This window comes from Zingiber officinale, chromosome 1B, assembly GCF_018446385.1.
Source record: "Zingiber officinale cultivar Zhangliang chromosome 1B, Zo_v1.1, whole genome shotgun sequence".
NCBI lineage: Eukaryota > Viridiplantae > Streptophyta > Magnoliopsida > Zingiberales > Zingiberaceae > Zingiber > Zingiber officinale.
Genome location: NC_055986.1, coordinates 128,681,595 through 128,705,293, shown reverse-complemented (window position 1 = coordinate 128,705,293; position 23,699 = coordinate 128,681,595). Strand labels below are relative to the sequence as shown.

The window sequence follows — 23,699 nt, the reverse complement described above, 5'->3', positions numbered from 1 at the left end:
TTTATTGCCTTCGATCAGTCTGATGTTCTCGTGTTCATCTTATGTGATCCGGTTCCACTGGCGGAGCTAGGAATGATAGCCTGTCTGGGCTAAAAAAATTCTCCGAATAACCCCTGGGCTAAAAGCCCTTTTTTTCCCATTGAAAATCCAAAAGGCAAGATGTGAACAAGTAAAAGTAATCAAACTTTTAGCTGGCCCCCGGGCTGTAGCCCGGGTAATCCAATACTTGGCTCCGCCCTTGTCCGGTTCGAAAATAGAGATGAATAATAAATTGGGAATGTGGTTGAAAAGTTAATGAAGTAAAGACTCTATGTAAGTCTGTAATGTAAAGTTGTTAGAGTTTGTTCGGGAAGGAGTTTCCGTGATGATCCTTTGATGTTCAAAATAATTTTCAATGAGTAAAAAATGGAGAGCTATAGTAAGAACATATAGAAAATGAAGTTGTACATATCTTTGTCGGTAGATATGAACCTTCTTTTATAGTGTCACTGTAAGGTTCATGTATGTGTAAACTCATCCCACTTGCCACTTGCATTCTCAGTCATCGTAATGTACCTCCTCCGTGTTAGTACCGGGGCGAGTTGGCGGGGGCACTGGAGGTGAGCATATTCATCTTTTCGCCACACCATAGGGTTCACGCATCCCTACAACCCGTGTAAACTCACCCGTGTAAACTCACGCATCCCTATATACCGTGATTTAACTCCTCTGTGTTGGTTCTAGGGCGGATTCGCAGGGGCACTGGGGGTGAGCGTATTCACCTTTTTGTCATACTGTAGGGTTCATGCACGCATCTTAAAGCGTAGGCACATTTTCCTATGTATCTTGTCCCTGACACCATTCCTTAAACAGTCATACAACTTTCTGATATAACAACCTGGAAGCTTCTAAAGTACGATTTGCATACTAAACATGCTCTGCTGTCAGCAACATAAACTTCTAAAAGGATATGATGAGATAGTTAGTAGGTCCACATGCAGTCGACCGACTGTTGCTTGGCTAGATAATCCTCGTTTGGGCGTAATGCCATGAACTATTGTCCTGCTTTCCATTCGGTTATACTGTCGTCGGAGGGCTGCTCTTTGTCCGGTCGAACATGCCTCCCGCTCGAGGGTAGCGGTCTGAGGGAGCTATTGCTTGGCTATCAACCTTAATAACGAATTTTCCAAGAGCGATTGTTCGAACACGGTTTGGGCCGACCGGGTGGGCAAGCCTGGCCGGATGAACGACGCGCTACTTGGCTCAATTGGTCTGTTTCTCGGGCCGGTGTCTTTGACTGCTTTAACTCTGACTTTCACGTCCATCACTTTTCTTCTATTTTGATCCATTGGTGGGTCCTCTTTCATCATCGCATCATTATGCATAGGTTAATGACGTGACAATAATCCAATAAGAACATATAACCATAGGTGTTTAGGAAAGAAAAATGAATAATTTCATATATAGCTTTAACCATTGGACCTGGGTTTGTGTCTAGGGAGAAGAAAAGCCTGAAAGAAAAAACACATAGGAAGTTTTGTGTTTGTAAAAGGCGATACAGATAGATGTAAGTTTTCAGAATGGGCCGGGTCTCATAGCCTCTTTCATTCAAAAATTTCTTCAGGGTATCGGTCTGTTTACTTCTCGGAGGGGGAAAGCTGACAGAGTAAAGGGAGGAAGGGAAGACGCAAACAAAATTAAATAGGAGAATAGTTTGCTCATAATGGTGATTTTGTTGTTATCACCGCATCATAACATTACTTAGCTCGTAATTTCAATATAATTAAATAGGAGAACAGTTTTATATTGGGTGTTTTACGATAATTATAAAATTAATTTATATTGCAAATTTATAATTTATAGATGTTATGAATATAAATGAATGAAAGATTTTCTTTTGCGCATGGACTCCTGGATTCTCATCGAGACAGTTTCGTGCCTCGTTGAACACTACAAATCTCCAACATTCTATCGGTCCTCCTCTACTTCTATCGCGACAAGTGTAGCTTCTGGATTACAACAACCATCCTGGTGATCCAGTCAAGTCACAGAATTAGCAAACGAAACGATTACTATAGGAAAATCAGATCTTCTAAATTACAAGATGTGAGTAACATCTTCGAGAGTCGACCGATAATTCAAAATCATCTATAGTCGGGATCTAATAGAATTCAGATTCATTTCTATCCATTTTCTTCCTGCCATGAAATTGACATCAATTAGTTCCGGCAAAATGCTCAAGTACATTATCAAGCACTTATGATTTAAATCTGGTGAGTTGTAGGCTATTGTTTCCGGTGGAATGAAAATTCTGAGACATTTACCATTGAAGGAGAAGTCATTTGTACTTTTGAATTTATTTGATGGTTGTTATGTGGACCGGACCGTCCATCTGAAAATTTAATTCGATGTCTAGACACTTGGATTTTTTTAAAAAAAAATAATAAGCCAGATGGCTAGAGGATATGGAGGTGACTTTTCTAGTCTCCTGTCGATTGGCAGAGTTATCAATTTGGATCAATTTCGTTGGATTGACTCACCCAGCCACACAAATTAAGTGATTTAGTTGAGATTTTATCAATTAATTTTAAGCTGGATCCAGGTAAGCCAGCCTGCTCTAGCTCGTGACTCGCATTATTTCACCCATGGTGGACTCGGGTTGACTCATGTGATTAAAAAAATATTTTTGAAAAAAAATAAAATTAAAATGAAAATTTTAATGGGGTGTGAGTTTGACTCATTAATCCAGGATCCAAACTTAAAATATTTTATTTTTAAATTTATTTTTATTTTTTATTTTTTTTCTATAGGCTTATCCTATTAGTGCAATCATCCTCGGGTCAAGATTGACCAATTGACTAAGCTCAAGTGGGTTCGAGCTTGAGTTTTGATGTTTGGATAATATGTGAGACGATATGTGAAACGAGAGTTAAGTAGGTCATGGAGGACTAAATACTTGACTAGAAAATCCTAATTGTAGGTTAGGGAAAGTAAAGTCCTAACTCGAGAGTTAGGCAAGGGCAAAGCAAGTCCTAACTCGAGGGTTAGGCAACGAAAAGTCCAAATAGGTCAATGAGAATTGGATGTTGGCAAAACAAAGTCCAAGTGAGTCAAGGAAGACCGCACATTGGAAAAAGAAAGTCTTAACTATGGTTAGACAAAGGAAAGTCTAAGTGGGTCAAGAAGGACCACACATTAGCAACGGAAAGTCCAAGTGAGTTGAAGAGGATCACACGTTAGCAAGGGTAAAGTCCTAACTATGATTAGACAAAAGAAAGTCTAAGTGGATATGGGAGAACCGTACGTTGGCAAGAGGAAAATTCAAGTGGATCAAGGAGGATCGTACTTGGTGATTGAAAGCCCAACAAGAAGTTGACAAATTCTAAGTGGGTTAAAGGTTGATCGGACACTTAGCGGGGAAGTCCTAACAAGTCATAATTGACCGGAGGTTAGGTAAAGGAATCCTAGACTTGAGTTAAGTAAGTTAGGGTTGGAGCAATCGATTGACACAAGTCCAATCGATCAATGATAGATTGGGAGTGTTGTCGCGAGAGAGAAGAAGGCTAAATCGATTAATCAATCGATTAAGCTTTCATTAATCAATTAGCTAATCGATTGGAAGCTATTTTTCTCACAAGAATAAAAGGTTTGTAATCGATTGGGCAATCGATTAAACCTTCTTTAATTGATTGGTTAATTGATTAGGACATTTGTCACGATAGCATAGGAAGTGCGTAATCGATTAGGCTAATTGATTACGCGTATCCTAATGATTAAGAAGGTTGCTTAATCGATTGGGAATAGATTCTCATGATGAGACAAATCGATCGGGTGATCGATTGAGAGAAAATATGAGTGAACAGTGGATTCCCAAATCGATTGGGTAATCGATTGAGAGAAACTTTCTCACGGAGCTGAATCGATTGGGAAGAAGTCTAATCAGTTAAGAGCTTTATCATGAGAAAACAAGGCTTAGTGAATCAATTAGTTAATCGATTCAGCCAAAATGAATTGATCAGGTAATCAATTGGGAGAAGAAGAAAAGAGTCATTGCGAGGTTTAGACGGGAGAATTTGTTCAAACTGACATGACAATTGATTGGAAATAAGGTCAATCAATTGGGAACCCTAATCCGTAGGATATAAGGCATTCGAAGGATTCAAATCAACATCTCTTCTTTTCCGCTCTTCACTACCGGTTCTTGGGTGCTTGGAGATAAAGTGTTGCTATATTTTTCACCACCAAGAGGCAAATACAGGCAAGACAAAAGCAAGATAAGCAAGAGTTCATTATTGTAAATTGTGTTTGATTTTCTTTGTATTTACTTGTGTTTATTCTTGTTATATTTTTCGTATTATGCTTGTACGAGATTTCTCCATCTCCACAAATAAGATTTCATAGTGTATCTGTGAGTGGGGAGAGTGAATTCTTCGATTATTCACTTTAACCCTCTGTTTGGATGGGATGGACGAAGGTTCATTAACGGAAGGGGAAAAGAGGGGAAGGGAGGAAAAGGGAGAGGAAGTAAAGTATTTATATTGTTTTTATTTGGAATGGATGGAAGGTTCATTAACGTAACATGTGTTACCGTGTTTGGAAGAGTGAGGGTAATGAAGGTTAAATATATAAAGTTATAAAATTATCCTTACTTTTGTGAAAGACTTGTGCATTCAAGGTGGCAAAAGGTGAATACGCTCGTCCTCAACGCCCCCGCCAACCCGTCCCAGGACCAACACGGAGGAGGTAAATCACGGGCGGCTACTAGCCTTTGGAATATTGACTAGCACATAAAGGAGGCTACCTCAGCTTTGCCGAGATTCGAACCCCAGACCTCATGGTGGCAACACCTCATGCGCTAGCCATTAGACCCATCCGAGGAGACAAGACTTGTGCATTCAAGAACATTGCGCATCTTGCATACATTTATTAGTTAAGACTTATTAGTTCAATCAATTTAACTCATTTGTTAAAGTCAGACGTCGAAATCAGCATGGCATCGAAGTCGTTATCAAAGTCGGTGTTGGTGTCTAAGTCGGCGTGCGCATCGGCGTCAACGGAGTACGAGCATCGGATGGTACGAGTCGAGCGGTGCTAGTATTTTTCATCGTGATATAAAGAATACCTAAAAAATAATTTTTAAAATTAATATAATAAAATTAAGATGAAATTGAAATATAAATTTTTTAAATTTCTCTTATCTTCTTTACTCCCTAAATAGAGATATAAAAAATTCTTAATTTTAAAATTTTCTTTTCCTTCGTTGCCCTTTCTTCTCTTTAGCACATCTCCTTCAATCGATAGACGATAAAATTTAAGATGTTCGTATTATTTTAAATTTCACTGTAATTCATAAGCAATTGAAATTAATCATCCTCTCAAACTCTAACTCATGGTCCCATCGGATTTTTAAGTCCCATCACGGATTGATCGTTCGATCCGCCGGATCTCTCTTTGTGGCCGTAGTCGCCCTGATTGCCATAGATGCTGGTACAGATGTTCCCCTCCTTAAAAGCCTTATCATACATAATTCTCGACAGACGCTGACGCCTGACGCTGAACTGAATTTAAGCTCTAGGCAGCCAATTAAATTGACTTTATCTCTGGCAGCAACATGCTAAGCAAGCATGCCGATTGAATTGCCAGCCTGCAGGATCGACAGAAATCCCTACGATGTGACATTTTATATAAAAAAAAAATAAAGTGGAAATCATCTCATGAAAAAAAATAAAATAATAAAATAAAATCTCCAGACACGTCCTATGAAAATCCTGCCATCCAGTTCTCAAGCCACAGATAGGGACAGGAACAGCCCCAAGCCATTTCAGCCACTTTCATTTTCTCTAGTCTCGTGATTTATCGAAGCACTCTGAAGCATCTAACTTTTTTTTTTTGTCCCCTTCTAAATTCTTAAATCATTTCTTCTATGTTTTAAGATTTTTAAATAACTTTTTAATTTTTTAAAATACTCTTTTTCGTCCTCTCTCTTATCTACTGATCTAAACCAAATCGATAGATGACAGCCACATCGATGCGACAGCAAAATCACGACCAAAATCTGGAGTTGGATGAGGAATCACAATTAGACGGCCAAATTTGTTGCTAAATTGTGACTAAGCGACCGCTTAATAACGTAGCCACGGTTTCATTCATAGCGTTCCAAAGTCGCTATCAAGTAGACGACCGAATACCCTACTCAATTAAGGGCGGGCCCACGTTAACATATCTAAATTTTAGTACGAGTCCGACGACATTGAAGAGGAGCAGCTCGTCATTCGACCACATGGTCATGTTTTTCTGGTCGCTTGGTCACGTGATCAAGGGGCCACCTAACGCACCTGTCACAAAATCATAGTGCAGTGAGCTATTATTTTGATGTATGAGAACCCGACGACGACAAAATTAACGCTGATAGTTTAACATTCAGCTCTTCACCGAATTAGGTAAAATTTTAAAATTATTAAATTATATTAGATAATTTTTTAAATGACCAAATAATATTTTCATTTCCTGTTTCGTCCCTATAATTAATCGATTGATATAAAAAATTAATTGAATCGATTTCTATTTTAAAATTAGTTAAATTAATTTTTATCTGTACCAAAATTTTGAATAAATCAATCGACTCATAATAAAAGTCAGTCGATGATTTACTTTTGTATCAATTAGATAAAATTAGTTGATAGATTAAACGTTAAAAGATTGATATGAAAATAATTTTGATATTTATCTAATTCTCTTTATTATATTCACATTCTCAAATATCAATTTGACTTAATAATTTGAGAACAATAAATTTTTTAATATAAATATATTCATAAAATTTAATTAGTATTTAAAAAATCATTGTTCCCAATATATTAGGTCAAATTAATATTTAAGGACATGAATTTAATCAGGAGAATTAGACGAACATATAGGAACTAGTTTTATGTCAATCTAAGATCGTTTAGTCTATAAAAAAAATTGGTTAATGGATCGAACGACCTCGAATTGATATGAAACTAATTCTTATATGTTCGTCTAATTCTCTTGATTATATTCATGCTCTCAAATATCAATTTGACCCAATATATTACGAGTAATGATTTTTTGAACACAACTGTATTTAAAAACATAATTCATATTCAAAAAATTAATGCTCTTAACATATCGAGTGAAATTGAAGTTAGAGGATATTAATATAATCATGAGAATTGATAAATCTATATCAGCTAGTTTCATGTCAATATGAGGTTATTTAGTTCATCAATCGGTCATTCGCATTCAAAAAATTAATACTCTCAATATTTGAGTTAAATTGACATTTGAGTGCGTAAATATGATCAGGACAACTAAACGAGCACATAAGAATTATTTTTATGTCAATCCAAAATCATTTTATTTATGAACAAATTTTATCTAATTAATATAAAATAAATCAATTGATTTTTATTATTAGATTATATTGATTTATTTGAAATTTTGATACATAGAGAAATTGATTTGACTGGATTAATTTTCAGATAGAAATTGATTCAACTGAATGTTTTATCAATATATTAATTAAAAGTAAAATGGAGAATTGATACATGATTTGATATTTTAAAACTAAGATATGCGATTTTGTAATTCCAAAACTTTACTTATACGGTTCAATAAAAAGTTATTTAGCATATGCATTTACACTACAGAGAACGACAACAGACAACAACAGGGAAGGTAAGGTGGGAACGTGGGAAGGTTGGCCCACTCTCTTCATAATTGAATTATTGAATTAAAAAAAAACAAACACACAGATTTGAGATGATTCAAAATCAATACATGCATGATGCATTGTTCCGGCATCTTTCTATAGGAAGGAAGAAGAGAAATTGGAGTGGTATTGCATGATATGCCTTTTTGTCTTGAAGCACATAATGCGATAAGGAACACATCAGTGTGAGAGCGACGGTGGATATTTGGCTCAAGTTGCTCCACAAAATAATAAAGATTAGACAACAAAAGACGGTAGGAATTAAAAAAGAAAGGAAAAAAAATTATATATATATATGGTTGCATTGAGGATTTTGCACGATTTACTCGTGACATTCAATCCCTTACCAATTAACTTTGAACTTCGGTTTTGCTACATTATTATGGGAGTCTCTGTCAAGTCTAGTTTACTAAAAGTGACTTAAGAATCATATAAACCCTTTTAAAACTTATTTTTTTAACGATTCAAATTTTTGATAAATTTTAAATTTAATAATTTTGTTCTTTAGAAAAATCAGTACTTAATAGTCTCAGCCATTACTCGACCTCCTCCATCGCCCAATAATAGCTAGCTTTAGAGGTTTAAAACCTCCAAATTAAGTGAGGTTAGATCTTCTGGTTCATTAAAATAGTGAATTAAAAATAGGTCATTTATATTTGTGATTTGATTATGATTGTGATCCGATCGTAATTAATTATGATTCCTTTCTAGTTTTATTGTCCTCCCAAATTATAATTTCGGTCGGAACGGATGGCCGAAGGCCATCCGGAGACCATCGATGGTGGGCAAGTGGTCAGACTGTTACGTGTGGAGCAGAGGGCGACATTCGACTAGGGATGACAATGGGTCGCGTTCGGGTCGAATTCTATATCATCCGTCCCCATACCTATTAGGTATATGATCTCCGATGGGTATACTCATACCCATTAAATAATCGAATATCTTCTATAGTTATAATTTTTTTTCTTTCTATCCAACTATTATCATTCAAAAAAAAATATATTAAAATTAATAACCTATTAAAAAATATATATAATTAAAATAATATTTGAAATTTGAAATTCGAAATCCTAGTTCAAATCAAAATTTTAAATTTTGAATCTTTCAATGCTACCTGTCGTACATTTAAGTGAGATGAAGCATTGAATGCAAGGACACTGTTGTAATAAAACATAATTGTATTTATTTAAATAATTTTTTTATAAGTTTTAGGGAGGTGTATTTAATGTTGGACTTTTAATTACTTTGAATAACTTTTGTGGATTTTAAAAGTCAATCTAGACTTTTATAAACTCTATAGAAATCAAATGGTATCCAAATTAGATTTTTATAGAGTTTTAAAAAGTCATGTGATATTCAAACTCGATTTTTAAAAACTCCATAAAAATCTTTTGGTATCCAAAATTTTAATAGATTTTCATGAATTCTTTTAGAATTCCTTGGATATAAATTTTAACCAATAAGAACTCTCCAAAATACTTGGTACAAGTTTAAATATAAAATAAAAAGTCTTCTCCTCACCTTTGAGATTTCTATAGACTTCAAATCATTTTAATTTTTTACGAATAAGTCCTTTCTCTTTCCGCTCCTCTATTTTGATTATTTTTTTGAACCCCGTCCCGAGCCTACCAATACAATAGTATACAGTCCAACTTGACGCATATTCAACAAAGAATCTTCACCACCTTGATCAAATTTCTCGATGTTATTTCTTCACCACCTTGATCACATCGGCGATCTACCATAGAGATTACTTTAGGGGTGTATTATCCTCTGTTACAAAACTAGCTATACATGTTTTTTTTTTACTTTATTATTATTATTATTTTGAATTTTATGCTTTTCTCTATTTTTTTTTGTTTTTAAAGTTTACGTTTTTTTTAAAATTTATGTTTTTTTTAAGTTTAGGTTTTTTAAAAGTTTTGACTTTACGCTTTTTTAGTTTAAAGTTTTTTTTTAAATTTATGTTTTTTTCTTTACATTTTCTTTTAAAGTTTACGATTTTTTTAGTTTATGTTTTTTAATTAGTTTATCGTTTTTAATTTTTCTTTAATTTTTTTTTAAGTTTACGATGTTTTTTAAAATAAAATTTTTATTATAAAAGGTTTGGTTTGTGCCGGATTGCATAATTTCCTTCGCAAGGAGTAGCGTTCTGATGAATTTCTAGTTGAACCAGATAATGAAGCTTTATCATCCTTACCAGAACAAGTTCATGGTGTCGATTGCTTTGATCAATTATTTGATACTCAAGAACAACAACGAGCAAATGTCAATGCATGGAGAAATACAATAGCGGATCGAATGTGGAGCGATATTTATCATATTGACAATAACGAAACGAATTTTTCTTTCTCATAAATCCACAAGTTTCCATGAAAAAGTTTATAAATGTCTATAAAAGTCTTACAAAATAGTCTATAGAACTCCATAGAATTCTTTTCACAATTGCGCGAGATTCTATACAAGTTAATAAAAATCAATCAACTCCACAAAAGTCTATCATTAAAAAAAAGTCAATGAAAATCATTCAATCTCTTGATTGAATACACCCCCATTAAATTATATAGAGAGATAAATTATAGAGATTAATTTATAATCGATTATCAAATAATTAAAATATTTTTTTTCCAAAGTCATACATCCACACAAAATTGATACATATTTTATTATAATAAATCTATAATTTTTTAATCAATTAGGCATCCAATAGGGACTTTAATGTAAGGAAACTAGGTAGTTCAACCAATTGTCCGTTGCTAACTACTTACTTCATCAATATAAATATTAATTAAAACATTTTTAAATAATTGGAAATTTCATTTAGGATTGTGTATGAAACTATTAGTTGACTCACTAAACGAATGAATGGAGGTTCTCAAGGACACTGCCATATTATAAATCCACTTATTCTTATTTTCTCTGGACTAGGAATAAGAGAAGAAGAGAGCGGTAAATCAAAGAGTTCTTGCTTTAAACGGACATCGGCATTGAAATATTTCATGATGACACGATCAACAGAGTCTACAATGAAATTAGAGCGGGTCTAGCATTTTATGTTAATAGTTGATTAAAAAAAATCATCTACGAGAGTTGTATTTTTCTTCCACGTGATGGAGTTAAATAACGTAGGGCCCTTTTAGAGTTAGAAAAATTGACGAAGCCAAATAAAGAGAGAGAAGAGGCAAGAAAATTAAATGAACAAAAAAACAGACACAACTCAAACTCCTTTTGTTTTTATTCTCTCTAACATTATTACTTTATTATTTGCTTTATAATATTTTTCTTAATTTTTTAACATGTTCTCATTTTGTCTGTCACGCGTGGCAATCTACGAAAGTCCAAATCCATAGATCACATCCAAATCGAACGCAAGTGATTTTAGATCACCAGGAGAAAACCCAAGGCATGAATTAGTCAGAGAGGAAAAACCCAAAATGGCGACCACCACATTAGTCCCGGGGCAGTAGCCACTAACCTACTAGCAGTAGTAGGGGGAGGGAGAGCATCTGAGCATGACGCAGTTCATTAGGTTATAGTTGATGTTATAAACAATGGGTGGGGCCCAGATCCAAGTTTGAAGAACCACACTAATCCATTTTGCACTAGATGTTAAATCTCCGATGAGCCCCAAAAACATTTATCAGACTCCCGAGCACTCATCGATTGAGATAAAAAAGAAAACGTGATTTAAACAAACTCATAGTAATAGTCAAAGTTTTGAAAATAAATATTATTTTTATTTTCATTATATACTGGCATTTCTCATCGATCTGTCCTCCACTCGATCAGATATTTAGATTGCGAGGATCTTCTTCCCTGCGATCACGACCATTCGCTCCTCTGATTCAGGCCACTTCAATTCATTCCGTATCAGCTCTGTCATCGCTGCAAACATCCATGGACACCCTCTCCCCTGCCTACGCCGCCATCAACAAAGGCGGCGGCGGCGGCAGCAAAAGCTTCGCCGTCTACCTCCTTGCCGCATCGTCCGTGGCCATCTACGCCGCCTTCTTCCTTTCCCACTCCCCCTCCTCCGGGAACAAACTCTCCCTGTCCTCGCGCACCGTTCGCGTATGGCCGGTGAGTCCTCTCGCCTGTTTCCCTTTTCCTTCTCCGCGACACATCTTCTGTCGTCGTAATTATTCTCGCGCGTGGCCAGGAACTGGAGCTGAGTTGGAGGAGCGCCTTGGCCACCGTCATTGGCTTCTTGGGCTCCGCCTTCGGCACCGTTGGCGGAGTCGGCGGCGGCGGCATCTTCGTCCCCATGCTCAACCTGATCGTCGGATTCGACGCCAAGTCCGCGGCGGCCCTCTCGAAATGTGCCAGAAGATCCATTTTTCATGACTAATTTTATTGAATCATCATCCACGAAGCCAGTTAAGTTAATGTTGATTTTCCCGGCGGGCAGGTATGATCATGGGGGCGTCGGCCTCTTCGGTGTGGTACAATCTCCGAGTGGCGCACCCTTTCAAGGAAGTTCCCATCATCGACTACAACCTCGCGCTCTTGTTCCAGCCCATGCTCATGTTGGGCATCACCATTGGCGTCGAGCTCAGCGTGGTCTTTCCTTACTGGCTCATCACCGTCCTCATTATCATTCTCTTTATAGGTTGATCTCCGCTCCCAATTCTATTTCTAATCAATCAAACTAAAAATCAATCTGCCATGCTCATGGAATCAAATTCCGTGTCTAATTGATTCAGGTACTTCTTCAAGGTCAATGTGCAAAGCTGTTGAGATGTGGAAGCAGGAGACTCTGCTCAAGGTTAAATTGTCCTTTGCATACTCGAGATCATTATTGTTTGTGCTCACTCACGTTGATTGATATATTTCTCACATGGAAAGTGCAGATGGAGAAACAAGAACACGCTAAACAATCCAATCAAAAACAAGGTATGTGAAAGCAAAAAACATTTAGCCAATTTGAAGTGATGACAAACATGATCACAATTACTCTCTTCTTCGACAGTGGAAGTCGACACGAAATGCGAGCCTCTTCTTCCTCGGCCGGAGAAATCAACACTCGTAAGCTCCGCCTTCCGTACGCGTCTCCATTCTCTTTTGTTACCCTGATTCTGTTGCTGAATCCATGATCTGTTCATCGACGATAAAGGAAGTATTGATGTTCAACGTAAGGTGGAAGGGGATCTTGGTGTTGGCACTGGCCTGGTTCGCATTTTTATTCCTTCAGATCCTCAAGGTGTGCCTTTCGACAGATTCCTCTCCTTTATTCTGCTCTACTCCGCTCTCATGTTTGTCAAATGTCGCAGAGCAATTCAGAGGCCTGCGGCCTTTTCTACTGGGTCGTCAACGTCCTACAGGTGGGCGGCGGCCTTCAATTTGTTTATGATCGAGGTGATTGATCGAATTACTAATAGTGGCCGACGACGATCGCAGTTCCCGGTGGCGCTGAGCGTGTTCGGGTGGGAGGCGGCGAAACTATGGCGGGAGAGCCGGGAGCGGCGGAGGCGAGGCAACTGGGAGTGCGTTTGCGAGGCCTCCATAGAGTGGACTGCCACGCAGCTGCTGTTCTGTGCCTTTTGCGGCCTCCTAGGCGGAACCGTCGGCGGCCTTCTCGGCTCCGGCGGCGGCTTCATCCTCGGCCCCCTCTTCCTTGAAATCGGAGTCATCCCTCAGGTGCGCATTCAACACATCAAAACGACTCAAAAAGACTGGAACATTCCTAACGATCCTTCAGGTTGCTAGCGCCACTGCAACGTTCGTGATGATGTTCTCCTCGTCTTTGTCAGTGGTGGAGTTCTACTTCCTGAAGCGGTTCCCCATCCCTTACGGTATGCCGTTCGCTTGAAGCCTGGTTGAAAATTAAACATTCATTCCGATCGTGTCATTTTCCTGTGCATGCATGGCAGCTCTCTACCTGATTGCGGTCTCAGTGTTGGCCGGGTTCTGGGGCCAGTTCTTTGTCAGGAGACTAGTAAAGATGCTCAAAAGAGCATCAATAATCGTCTTCATTCTCTCTTCGGTCATCTTTGCCAGTGCTGTGACCATGGGTATGTCTGAAAGTAAATCAAAACGATGCATGTGCATGCATGGCCATCCTTACCATGATCTTCTCAGCACTTAAACTAACTTGCTTGATTTCCCTTGTCTCAGGCGTCGTTGGCACGGACAAGTCCATTTCTATGATGAAGCACCATGAGTACATGGGATTTCTAAGCTTTTGTGACAAGTAAAAGCCATACGAGCATCAACAGCTTCAGATGTATCTTGCTTAGGATTACTATTCGTTGTTGTTTAGGTAAATCGATGGTCAATTCCTGATTGAGTTGGATGTGATCCAATACAAGTCTCGTGTTCTTGGTCGGTCAGCTCCTCGTTGACCTCCTGTTATTGCACTCTGTATTTTGGTGTATGAAATTCGAAAATATCTCCCACCCTTTATTGGTTATTTACTTCCCTCTTCATAATCATTTTTACTACAAATAAAATTCAAAATTATCAAAATGTTATAGTTGGGTGCCTGATCTATCCTGTGTCTAATGTCCAAAATGTTACAGCAAAAATATGAAATTGGCAAAAAAGTTTAGGTTCCACCGAGATTTGAACTCGGGTTACTGGATTCAGAGTCCAATGTCCTTACCACTAGACCATAGAACCGAATTGATTCTAGTGTGCATTCATATTTATATCTTTGTATTTTTTAATACAGCTTACCAATTTGCCGTTTTCAACTTTTTCACCCCATTTGTAATTTGTTAACTCATGGACAAAATTTAGAAAAATATAGTTTATATTGTTTATAGTCGATTAAAAATAAGAACAATAATATAATTTTATTAGTCCTTAATGCAATAAAAAGTTCAAGTTCTATTAAGCTTGATAAAAATTTTAATAAATAAATTTGAGTTGGATACATAAAAATGTATCTGCAAGGAAACAATGCTGGTTCCTCGTACCTGTCTAGAGTTTGAAAACAAGTTCTTTTCCTTGTTCCTGTTGAAAGTTTATGCTTTCGTGCTCACGTTCTTTTTGCTTAGTTCTTGGATGTTTGAAGTAGAAGTATCACTCAATTATTTTTAGTATGTAAGGTTTTCTTCGTTTTGCCTTTAACTTTCCATGTTTTGTACCTTATCCTACTGTATCCATGAAGAACAGCTTTAAGAACTGCAATATTTGGATATACTAACTGTTTATACATTTTCTTAACTGGGTGTTCAATGAACAATTTGACTGCCAAATTGCTGTTGAGCAACAGACTTCTGATCCTCAAGGGCTTCTGTTTTTTTTTTTTTCAAAAATAAAAGATTATGAAATCATATATTGGTCTATTTATTGTTTTTCTACTAAATTATGAGGATAAGTAGGTAACTTCTTGGAAATTTTGATCAGCAAAGAAAACTAGAAGAAACCAACATTAAATTGACTGTAAAATCCTACATTATTCAGCCACTGAGATTTTTTGTTTTTTGTTTAAAAGAAAAACACATTGATGGACAACCTGAAAGTCTAATCTTTAGGCCGTGAAGATACATGACTGAACCCGCAAAGGAGTATTCCTTACTGATAAAGAATGCTATCACAGGTCAACTTCCCTTCTAGATCACCAATTATCCGAGCTATTCGCACCTCAAGGCCTTTCTGAACTTGCCTAAAGATAGTTCTGATAATATCAGCAAACTGCCTCAAGTTGAAGCCTATAGATTTATTATGTGCATCAGCTCCAGAGAAGGTAGAATTAATTTTGGACTGCATTTCCATGAACCTCTGTCCCGTTGCCACGATATACTTCTGTAGCTCAAATGCTTCTTCCAGATAGCACATGAGTGTTTCAGATTGCTCCTTTGTTCTGACACTTTGTGTGTCTCTTCTGCTTCCTAACCGGTAATTGTCCTCCTGAGGCACACCGAGGAGGAAAATAATTGGATAATGTGGCAAATCATGATAGTCATTAAAGAAATGCATCAATGGCAATATAAAGGAAGTTTTTTTTTTTTTTTTTCTTTTTTCTTACCAATCTCTTGCATAACTCATCAGTCTTCTCTTCTAGCGACTGATATCTTTTCACTTGTTTGTGTAGCAAAGATTTCATTAGGAAGAAGCCTTTCATCTTTTGCTTGTTTTCATCAATCTTTATGTCATTAGCTCCGACACTGTCATTATTTACTGTATCCAGGTTTGTGAACTGTTTCTTTGCCAGTAATCCAGCCAACTTCTCAAGAACAAGTAGCTGTTGTTTCAACCTTTTGATGTTGTAGGAGACACCAAGAGCATGAATGTCTGTCTTCCAATAAGATTCGTCTCTTGCAAATGATGGCTCAGGGGACGTAAATTTGTCAGAAATTTCAGCATCCTCTTGCAAATCAGTTTGCTTGTTAGAATTAATAGGGTTCATGCTTACCTCTTTAACTTCTTTGATTTCTTCTATAGGAGAGTGTGATGCCACCGAAGTCTCACCATCCTCCCTCAATGAGCTTTCTGCTCTTTCTGGTTCCGCAGAAATATCTTCTCTGCAGTGTTTGTCATGTTGCTGAAAATGATTAGTTTCCGGAGTAGTTGAATTAATTGTGCTAACATCAATATCTTTGCTTGCCCTGTGTTTGTTCTCTTCATTTGACCTCAGCTGCCTCGATCTTCTATTCTCAACCTTGATCTTTGAAAATTTCCCAGTAGAGTTGGGCTGTGAATCCTTATGTTTCTCCCTTGATTTCCTCTCTTTAAGTTCCACCTCCGAGCAGAGAGCCTTCTGTGGGCAAGTATCAAGATTAAGAGAGAAACTTGCATCGCTCTTCTGATAATGCTGAAAAAGGAAGCTGAGCTGCTCCTTCAGTAGCTCCATTTCCTTCTCCTTTTCCAACAGCAGGGTTTCCAGTTTGATGTTCTCCTCCCTCAAATGAGACAGACTCGCATCGAGCCCTTCGATGTGAGATCGAAGCATCTTTATCTCCACCTCCCTTCCCAGAACCTGCCGCTGAAAACTTTCCAACTTCTCGTCTCTCTGTCTTATCTGCTCTATGAAAGCTTCTATCTCTGCATGTTGCCTCTGCTCGAGGATGCTCGTCGCATGCTTCTCATTCCGGGTTCGAACCCAGTCTTGCAGTTCCTGCAAGCCATCGAGTCCTGCAACAAAACAATACAAAATGAGATTTTCGTACTGAATTATCATAGTAGATCCAAATTGAAGAAAACATAATGGAAACTGTACCTGGTTCATAATTTCCATCGCTTAATGGAAGGTCGGAGCTGATGGAAGCGGAAGAGCAGCGATCTCTCTTTCCCTCGACTTGGAGGTACTCCAACAGAAGATCTTTGGGGTTTCCTCTCTTGTGCTTCGACTCCCATATCTTCCTGCACCTCTCCATCTCTTCCTCAACCTGCCTCTTCTTCGCCCTCAGCAACTTCGCTTCTTTGAGCAGCGCCTGCTTCTCCGCCGCGTCGAGTTTGGATTTCCTCAGCACCGCGCCCAAGACTTTGTCTTTCTGCTCGCAGTCTTTCCGGATCTGTGCGCACTCCTCAGACAGCTTCGCCTCCGCCGCTTCTTTCTCTTGCACCGCCACCTCGAGCTCTTCCTTGGCCGCCTCCACCTGCCCCAGCGCGCGCCTCATCTCGGACTCCATCCGGCATTGGTTCGACAGCAGTTCCACCAGCCTCGACTTGTGCTTCTGCAGCTCATCCGCGTGATCCTGCGCTGCCTTCTTGAGCCTCTCCTTCAGCTCCTCCGCCACCTGTTCGCCGGCTTCCACCTTCTTCTCCAATTCCTTTCTCCTCCTCGATTCCTCCTCCAACTCCTCATTGCAGGCGGTCTTTAAGTTCGAGGCGGACTCGGCGTCGCTGGACTTGAGGCTGCAGAGCTCGCCGAGCAGCGCCTGGATCTGACGGCGGAGGCTCTGCCTCTCGGCCATCCATCTTTTCTCGCGGGCGGCGAAGATGCTGACCACCTTCTCGTTGGCCTGCGCGTCCTCCTTTCGCCTCCGCTTTAGCTCCTCGATCTCCCACTCCGCTCTGCTAAGCTCATCCTCCATTGCCAAGAACTCAAATTGCTGGTCAATTGCCAACCTCAGGCTTCACATTCTCCGCCATGCCATCAGGAGCCGTGTGACATCCTCCCATCACGAATTATGGGAAGCTCGTGTTAATAGCGTGGGTTTTGGTACCAGAGACAGAGGAGAGTGAGGTCAGTACAGATTTCCAGGTGCCAGTAAAGATTGCTTAAGGCTGCGCTAACTGATTCCGGGTTTCCAGTGGAAAAGACTGGCTCAACTTCTTGTCTACTTTCTTCCCAAATCACTTGTCTTGGAACAATCTTTGCATCGGTGGAGAAATAAATGAAGGAGGAGGAGGGAAAAGTGCCAGTGCTCAGTTCATCAGGTGTCCTTTTCAACCGATCTATGAAAAAAAAAATTGATTAGATCAGCCGGCTGGCTAGCTTAACCTGTGATCATATCAGGTGACAGTGGCAATATCGTGCAGAATGATTTCACGTCAGATGCAGACTTCATTCAAATTGTACAGACTTGCCATACTTTTTCTTGAACTCATTATTCCTCACGAGATAACGATAATGTCTAGGTCCATCGAATGGTTTTAGAATGCGTCATGGCAATTGTTCATGCTGTTTTACAACAGCTGTTTGAGTATTTACTTGAGGGAGAATATTGATGGAGTCATGGAGGGAGGGGGAAAAATTATTAGCTTCACTTAGTGCATGTTGTCCACGCTAAGCTGTCTCCCCTTTTGGCTGCCAACCCGCGCAGACGCCTACGTAGTTCGTTATACGAACAGTTTTTGCTATCAGATCCCGATAAAAAGCCTCGATCGATCACGCCTCTAGTTGGCGAACACATTCCAAAGAAAAGTCATGGGCGGCACTTCACCATTTTTTTTTTTAATTGGATCGTGCCCCACTTTCTCGATTTTATCGAATCACGTCCCAAGAAGACTTGCCCTTTCTCATCTATGAGTGAGCTTCACCCAGTTCAATCTGCTAATCAAGCCGTCAGCGATCCGAAGATTTCAGTGGAAACATCCCTCGATCAATTATTTCTGCAGTGATTCAGCGAAGCTGCAAACTGAAAATTTCTTTTCCAACCTCAGCCCTACTCTAGATTTGTTGGATCGTCAAGAGTTAGTTTGATTAGCAGATAAAATCAAACACATATCAATAGGACAAATTACTCAAAAGTCATCAAAGCTCACCCTTTATGTAGACTTCTTTGGGCTTTTTTCGGAATTGCCGCACTGCATAGTCAAATCATAATAATGGGGATTGTAGCCAAGAAGATTTCTTAATCCATGTGCATGCGTTGCATTCAGGTAGTACTTTTTTTACTGATTCTTGCATTATAACCAATACACCTGCTCTTTAAATTATTTGCACTGGGAGAAACTAATATTTGAGGAAATCTCAAATAAATTGTGATAAATACCAAGTGATCATCTCGCGTACAAAGAGTCACTAAATTCAGGGACTTCCAACAAGATCGAGACTGTTTTACAAGATCTGATCATGTCATGCATTCTCTCCTAATGAACAAAGATTAGTACTTCCTTTTTCGTATCTTAAAACTTGTCGATCTGATCACATCATCATCAGCTTGAAGCCTAGACTCGAGAACCCCCATGGACTCAGGTTTGGTGAAATAAGTGAAAAGGAGATATATGCCATCCAAGTACGTATTGGTTTCTCCTGCTTTGTTCTTTTTACGAATGCTATATGCCAGTGGAATTACTCCCCGGTTGAACACTTCCACATACATTCCACCCCCTGCAACGAGCAACTGCAACGTACATAGTAGAAAACATAAGCTGACCAAACAAAAAGATCAGTTTCGTAGTGTTTAAACAATGAAAACATAAGATGCTAATTGAAACTTTCACACAAACAGTTTCATCAACTGTTTAAACAATGAACCGTAGGATGCCTAATGCAAAATTTCACAGAATTTGGAGAACTTACAACCACGCAAGGTAAAGATATAATCGCCACTCAGAATCATGTCTAAAAATATGTCCACCTTCTGTAAACATACTCCTATTATGTTTAAATTTACTCAGGAAACATGATTGAACATACTCCTACCTTGAACTCATATAGGTTGCAAATAAAATTGTCACAAATTAACAAAAGATCATGCTAGTGACTAATTAACTGACAAAGGGATCATGAATACAGATTCAATGAAAAAGTTGTATTGAACTAGGTGGCTCCGAGCAGGATGATTCCATTAGGACGAGAGTGGTCCATCCTAACAAAAAATAAAGTGGCATGGTGTTTAGTAAGGACCAGTTGATGGCTCTAGACGTGGTCCAACTTACAAAGAAACCTCATCGTCACACCAATAAAGGGTAAAATCCATGTAAGTTATGTTAAAACTAGAGTTTTCTCCTAACCGCATGAATTCTAGACAACCGAAACAAGAATTCGAATAGGAAAAACAAGAACAAGAAGATCTAGTTTCATCAAAAACATGACTTAATATAGTAATACAAAAGCATGACAAAGAACTTGATTGAAGAGCAATGATTTTGCCCTTCAACGTCATCTAGAAGATCCTGAGAAAAAAGTGAAAGCAAACGAGGAGGATCTTCCAAGGGGTTTAGGGGATGACGGAGCCAAAAAGCTTCTTGTCAATGGGGAACAAGAAACTAGGTCAAGATGATGCCCTAAACCCTTGGGGATCTCCCCTTTATATAGGAATCCAATCCGTTATCAGCCCATAAATAATAACGGATTAGGCTAAAGGGTTCTATACATTAAACTCACATCCAATAACCCGAAACCCAATAACCTTCGCAAGTCTCTTAAATCACATGTGAGCCTACCTTAAGGGATATTAAATCCAACAAGTTATTCTTGTACGGCGGTAACTCGAAAAGTATTCTTGTTCTACCAAGACTATTCAGGATGAAATTCAAATTCAGAAACATTTGACATATGGAAATCTTTATACCCTCACTCAGCAAACGAAAGAGAACCTTTTCAAGCATGATCATTTGAAGACAAACTGGGAAACCTTCTTTGTACTCCAAATAGAATAGAACAAGAAAGAAAAATCTAAGAATGCATCATTCAAGCAAAGGAGCCACAAGGCTAACTTGCCATGATAATTATCACGATTTTAACTGAGGAGAAAATTGACTCACTAGCTTGATATGATAGAAGCACGGATTAAAAAATCTGAGTCACAAATTCCTGTACAGGACTAGTAGAGTAACACAATTTCTGATATTTAATGCTTGATATCCTTGTCGAGATTAAAATCTAGAAATGTAGCATAATCCTTAGTTCACAGTGTGAGGCCCAATGGTTAATAAAATAGAGAGATTCTTTCCTACAAAATCTATCCATCAAATCTAAGATTAGGTCTGCTCCAATATTTTATTTGTCTCGATACAACCTAGTAGTATAAATCTTGAAAAGTATGAACCACTAGATCACATTGATAGGCTAGATTTATAACAAGAATCATCTAGGTCTTATGCACCCCCTTTCAATTAGCTCATGCATTTCAGCTAATGACTAAATGGGGGTGTACCGGAAATTGACTAGATTTAGTTTGTCAAGGTTCAATTCCTTTATTTTTTTTTTATGTGGCGAGATTCCACAATAATCCTAAATTTTTTTGCTAAGTGATAGTGATAGTAATAGTCTAAGGCAAAATACTACATCATTCTCATTCATGCATGAAACTGAAAACACAGAAAAATTTGTCATACAGCAAACTTTAACCAGTCAGATTTCACAGATTTCCAGAAAACTGATAAATGATAGGAACAAAAAAATTTCAAATAGCAAATAGAATTTGCCTAGGTTGGTCACCCATAAGTAGGGGTCTTCACCACCCAAGTGTTTCAATATGTAGATAGTAGCCTAGGAACTTGCCTATCTGCCATATAATATTATAGTAACTAGAAAGCATTGCAAGTAAAGAAGTCCATAATTACAACTTTATAAGCATAGACTACTAACTAGCAATATCAAAAATCCTTTAGAAAAAGAATTTCAATGCCTATAAGTAATTATCAGAAGAAAATAAATTTAATATGTTATAAGAAAGAGAATGACAAGAGAAAATGCTAAAGAAATAATCCACACAATTTTAAAAACTTGGTATAGTAGAAAAGTTAGACATAAAAATGAATGAGGTATTATGGAAGATAGATTACAAAGATACAATTATCAAAGTTTAAAAAAATAGAGATGGAAAATAGAAATATTGCACTACAAATCAATGGAAAATGAATTACTAAATGTTAGGTGTTGATGCCCGTCAACCTCAATTAGTATTGAGTGTTCCAATGAAAAGACAGTTTTGAGAGAAAAAAAATGAAATTATTCATGGTATAAAAATTGTATTTAAAGCAGAGGTAAATCAACATGTAGAGTTAAGAAATACAAAGATGTTGAAGTTTGCTACATCTTATGCTCTTATTATTACTACCCTGTTTCAGGGGGAAAAAAGGTTGATTACTTTCACCAGTGACAAGCAATCATAATTATGCATATTATCATCATCGTCTAGAGAGGGGAATCAAATTTATGTGAAAACTTATAACTTTGTGTAATGAAAATGCTTAATTAATTAGCACCAAGTAATAGTGTGTTGTCTATCAGATTTTAGAAATGAGGATAAGTGAGACAGTGCTGCATGCTTCGCCTCTGCAGTCTGCATGAACTCCTAGCATCCATGTAGCCAAGTTGGGACCAACATTGTATGTTGTTTGCGAATAGAATTTAAGCTGCAGATTTCTCGTCGTTTATTTATCGGTTGTATGATTTGGACAGCCCTACTATTCAATACAACCAATCAAAGAAAAAAAAGTCTACTTATGATTAATCTTGACACAATCTAGACAACTTTTGAGCTTATTCCAAATTCCTACTTGCATTTGTTTGCAGTACTTCTGAAACAAAGGAAAAGTTCACATGGCGCTTAACATCACTGAATAAATTATAGATAACAATCGAAGCGGAACTCAGTCAAAGCTAAGATATACAAAAATTGAAAACAGGGGATGGTTTATCTTCCGGTGAATGCCATAGCGATAAAAAAAAATGTAGAAAGAAAAGCTGAAGACTACCTCCTCATATCGTTGGATAAGGGCAAGGCGCTCGTCCTCAGTCATGTCGGGGCGCAGCACGGCCATGGTCTCGTATTGTCGAAGGCCCGGGGGGCACAGAGGCTCTTCCTTATCCTCCAAGTCCACCGAGGCAACGGAGACAGCGGAGGGGCCGTCCCCTTCCTCATCTCCTCCATCCTCGAAAAAAGATCCTGAGAAATCGAACGTTAGGGCACCAACCGACAAAGGCCTCACAGACCGGAGATGCGGGGGAGCGGAGACCGAGGAGGAGAACAGGAATCTGATAGGAGCCTGGCGGAGTTTCGCCGGGAGAGAAGCGAGGGCAACAGATGAGGCTAAAGAAGCCATTGGAGTCAGCTGTGAGCGGATAAGAGAAGGGAAGCGTGAGAATTAAATAGAGAAGCTTTAATGGGCCTTTCGTGTTGACCCATAGTTGAAGCCCAACTACGGGGATTTATAAAACAGTAAATTATCAAATATGTGTTTTCCAAATCACACATTAAGTTTTGGAAATATTCAAATAACAGCGTAGTTTCTCTTTCATTTTATGTGTCTCTCTCTTTCTTTTCACTATTAATCTGAAAATTTTGAATCACCTTTTACGCAAAAATAATTACGGACTTTTTGACTGTATTACTGATTTTTTAAAATCAGTAATATTATAGAGTACTGAATCCTCTTATATTGTTAATTTTTAAAAATTTAAAACACAGTATTATTGATTTTTAAAAATATTACTAATTTTTAAAAATTAACAACATTATAAAGTATAAACATTACTGTATGTTATTGATTTTTAAAAATCAATGACACTATACTCCCCATAAACTTTGAATCACCTTATGTTATTGATTTTCGATAATCATCAATATTACGAAGGATCCTGTTCAGAAAAAAGTGAAGATAGCAATTTGAGGATGAGGCAGTTAATGCGGTGAAGACTCCACAT

At 38.0% G+C, this 23,699-nt stretch overlaps 3 protein-coding genes and 1 non-coding gene across 6 annotated transcripts; 1 reads left to right on the top strand and 3 right to left on the bottom strand.

The window, feature by feature from the left end:
• Positions 1–11,479: 11,479 nt before the first annotated feature.
• On the top strand, positions 11,480–14,120 carry LOC121978621 (sulfite exporter TauE/SafE family protein 4-like). The gene is made up of 12 exons (XM_042530946.1): positions 11,480–11,791; positions 11,871–12,030; positions 12,120–12,320; positions 12,415–12,476; positions 12,562–12,604; positions 12,681–12,736; positions 12,825–12,911; positions 12,982–13,032; positions 13,109–13,348; positions 13,410–13,503; positions 13,582–13,722; positions 13,826–14,120. Exons 1-12 carry the CDS (start codon positions 11,609–11,611, stop codon positions 13,903–13,905), a joined length of 1,398 nt encoding a protein of 465 aa, XP_042386880.1. The 5' UTR covers positions 11,480–11,608; the 3' UTR covers positions 13,906–14,120.
• A 137-nt stretch (positions 14,121–14,257) lies between these two features.
• TRNAQ-CUG lies at positions 14,258–14,329 on the bottom strand. The gene has a single exon. It is a non-coding gene; the product is annotated as a tRNA-Gln (tRNA).
• A 742-nt stretch (positions 14,330–15,071) lies between these two features.
• Positions 15,072–18,957, bottom strand: LOC121978586 (calponin homology domain-containing protein DDB_G0272472-like). Of its 3 annotated transcripts, XM_042530923.1 has the most exons (4): positions 16,875–18,957; positions 16,071–16,789; positions 15,684–15,986; positions 15,072–15,565 (listed from the first exon to the last, which is right to left on the bottom strand). In XM_042530923.1, the coding sequence occupies exons 1-4, from the start codon at positions 17,689–17,691 to the stop codon at positions 15,230–15,232; spliced, it is 2,175 nt and encodes a 724-aa protein (XP_042386857.1). In that variant the 5' UTR covers positions 17,692–18,957; the 3' UTR covers positions 15,072–15,229. The 3 variants fall into 3 exon arrangements, with proteins under 3 accessions (XP_042386857.1, XP_042386851.1, XP_042386862.1); XM_042530917.1 differs by having other exon boundaries at positions 15,684–16,789; XM_042530928.1 differs by lacking the exon at positions 15,072–15,565 and having other exon boundaries at positions 15,781–15,972.
• Positions 18,958–19,051: 94 nt separating this feature from the next.
• LOC121978610 (30S ribosomal protein S6 alpha, chloroplastic-like) lies at positions 19,052–23,114 on the bottom strand. The gene is made up of 2 exons (XM_042530935.1): positions 22,751–23,114; positions 19,052–19,446 (listed from the first exon to the last, which is right to left on the bottom strand). The coding sequence occupies exons 1-2, from the start codon at positions 23,096–23,098 to the stop codon at positions 19,207–19,209; spliced, it is 588 nt and encodes a 195-aa protein (XP_042386869.1). The 5' UTR covers positions 23,099–23,114; the 3' UTR covers positions 19,052–19,206.
• Between the last annotated feature and the right edge of the window lie 585 nt (positions 23,115–23,699).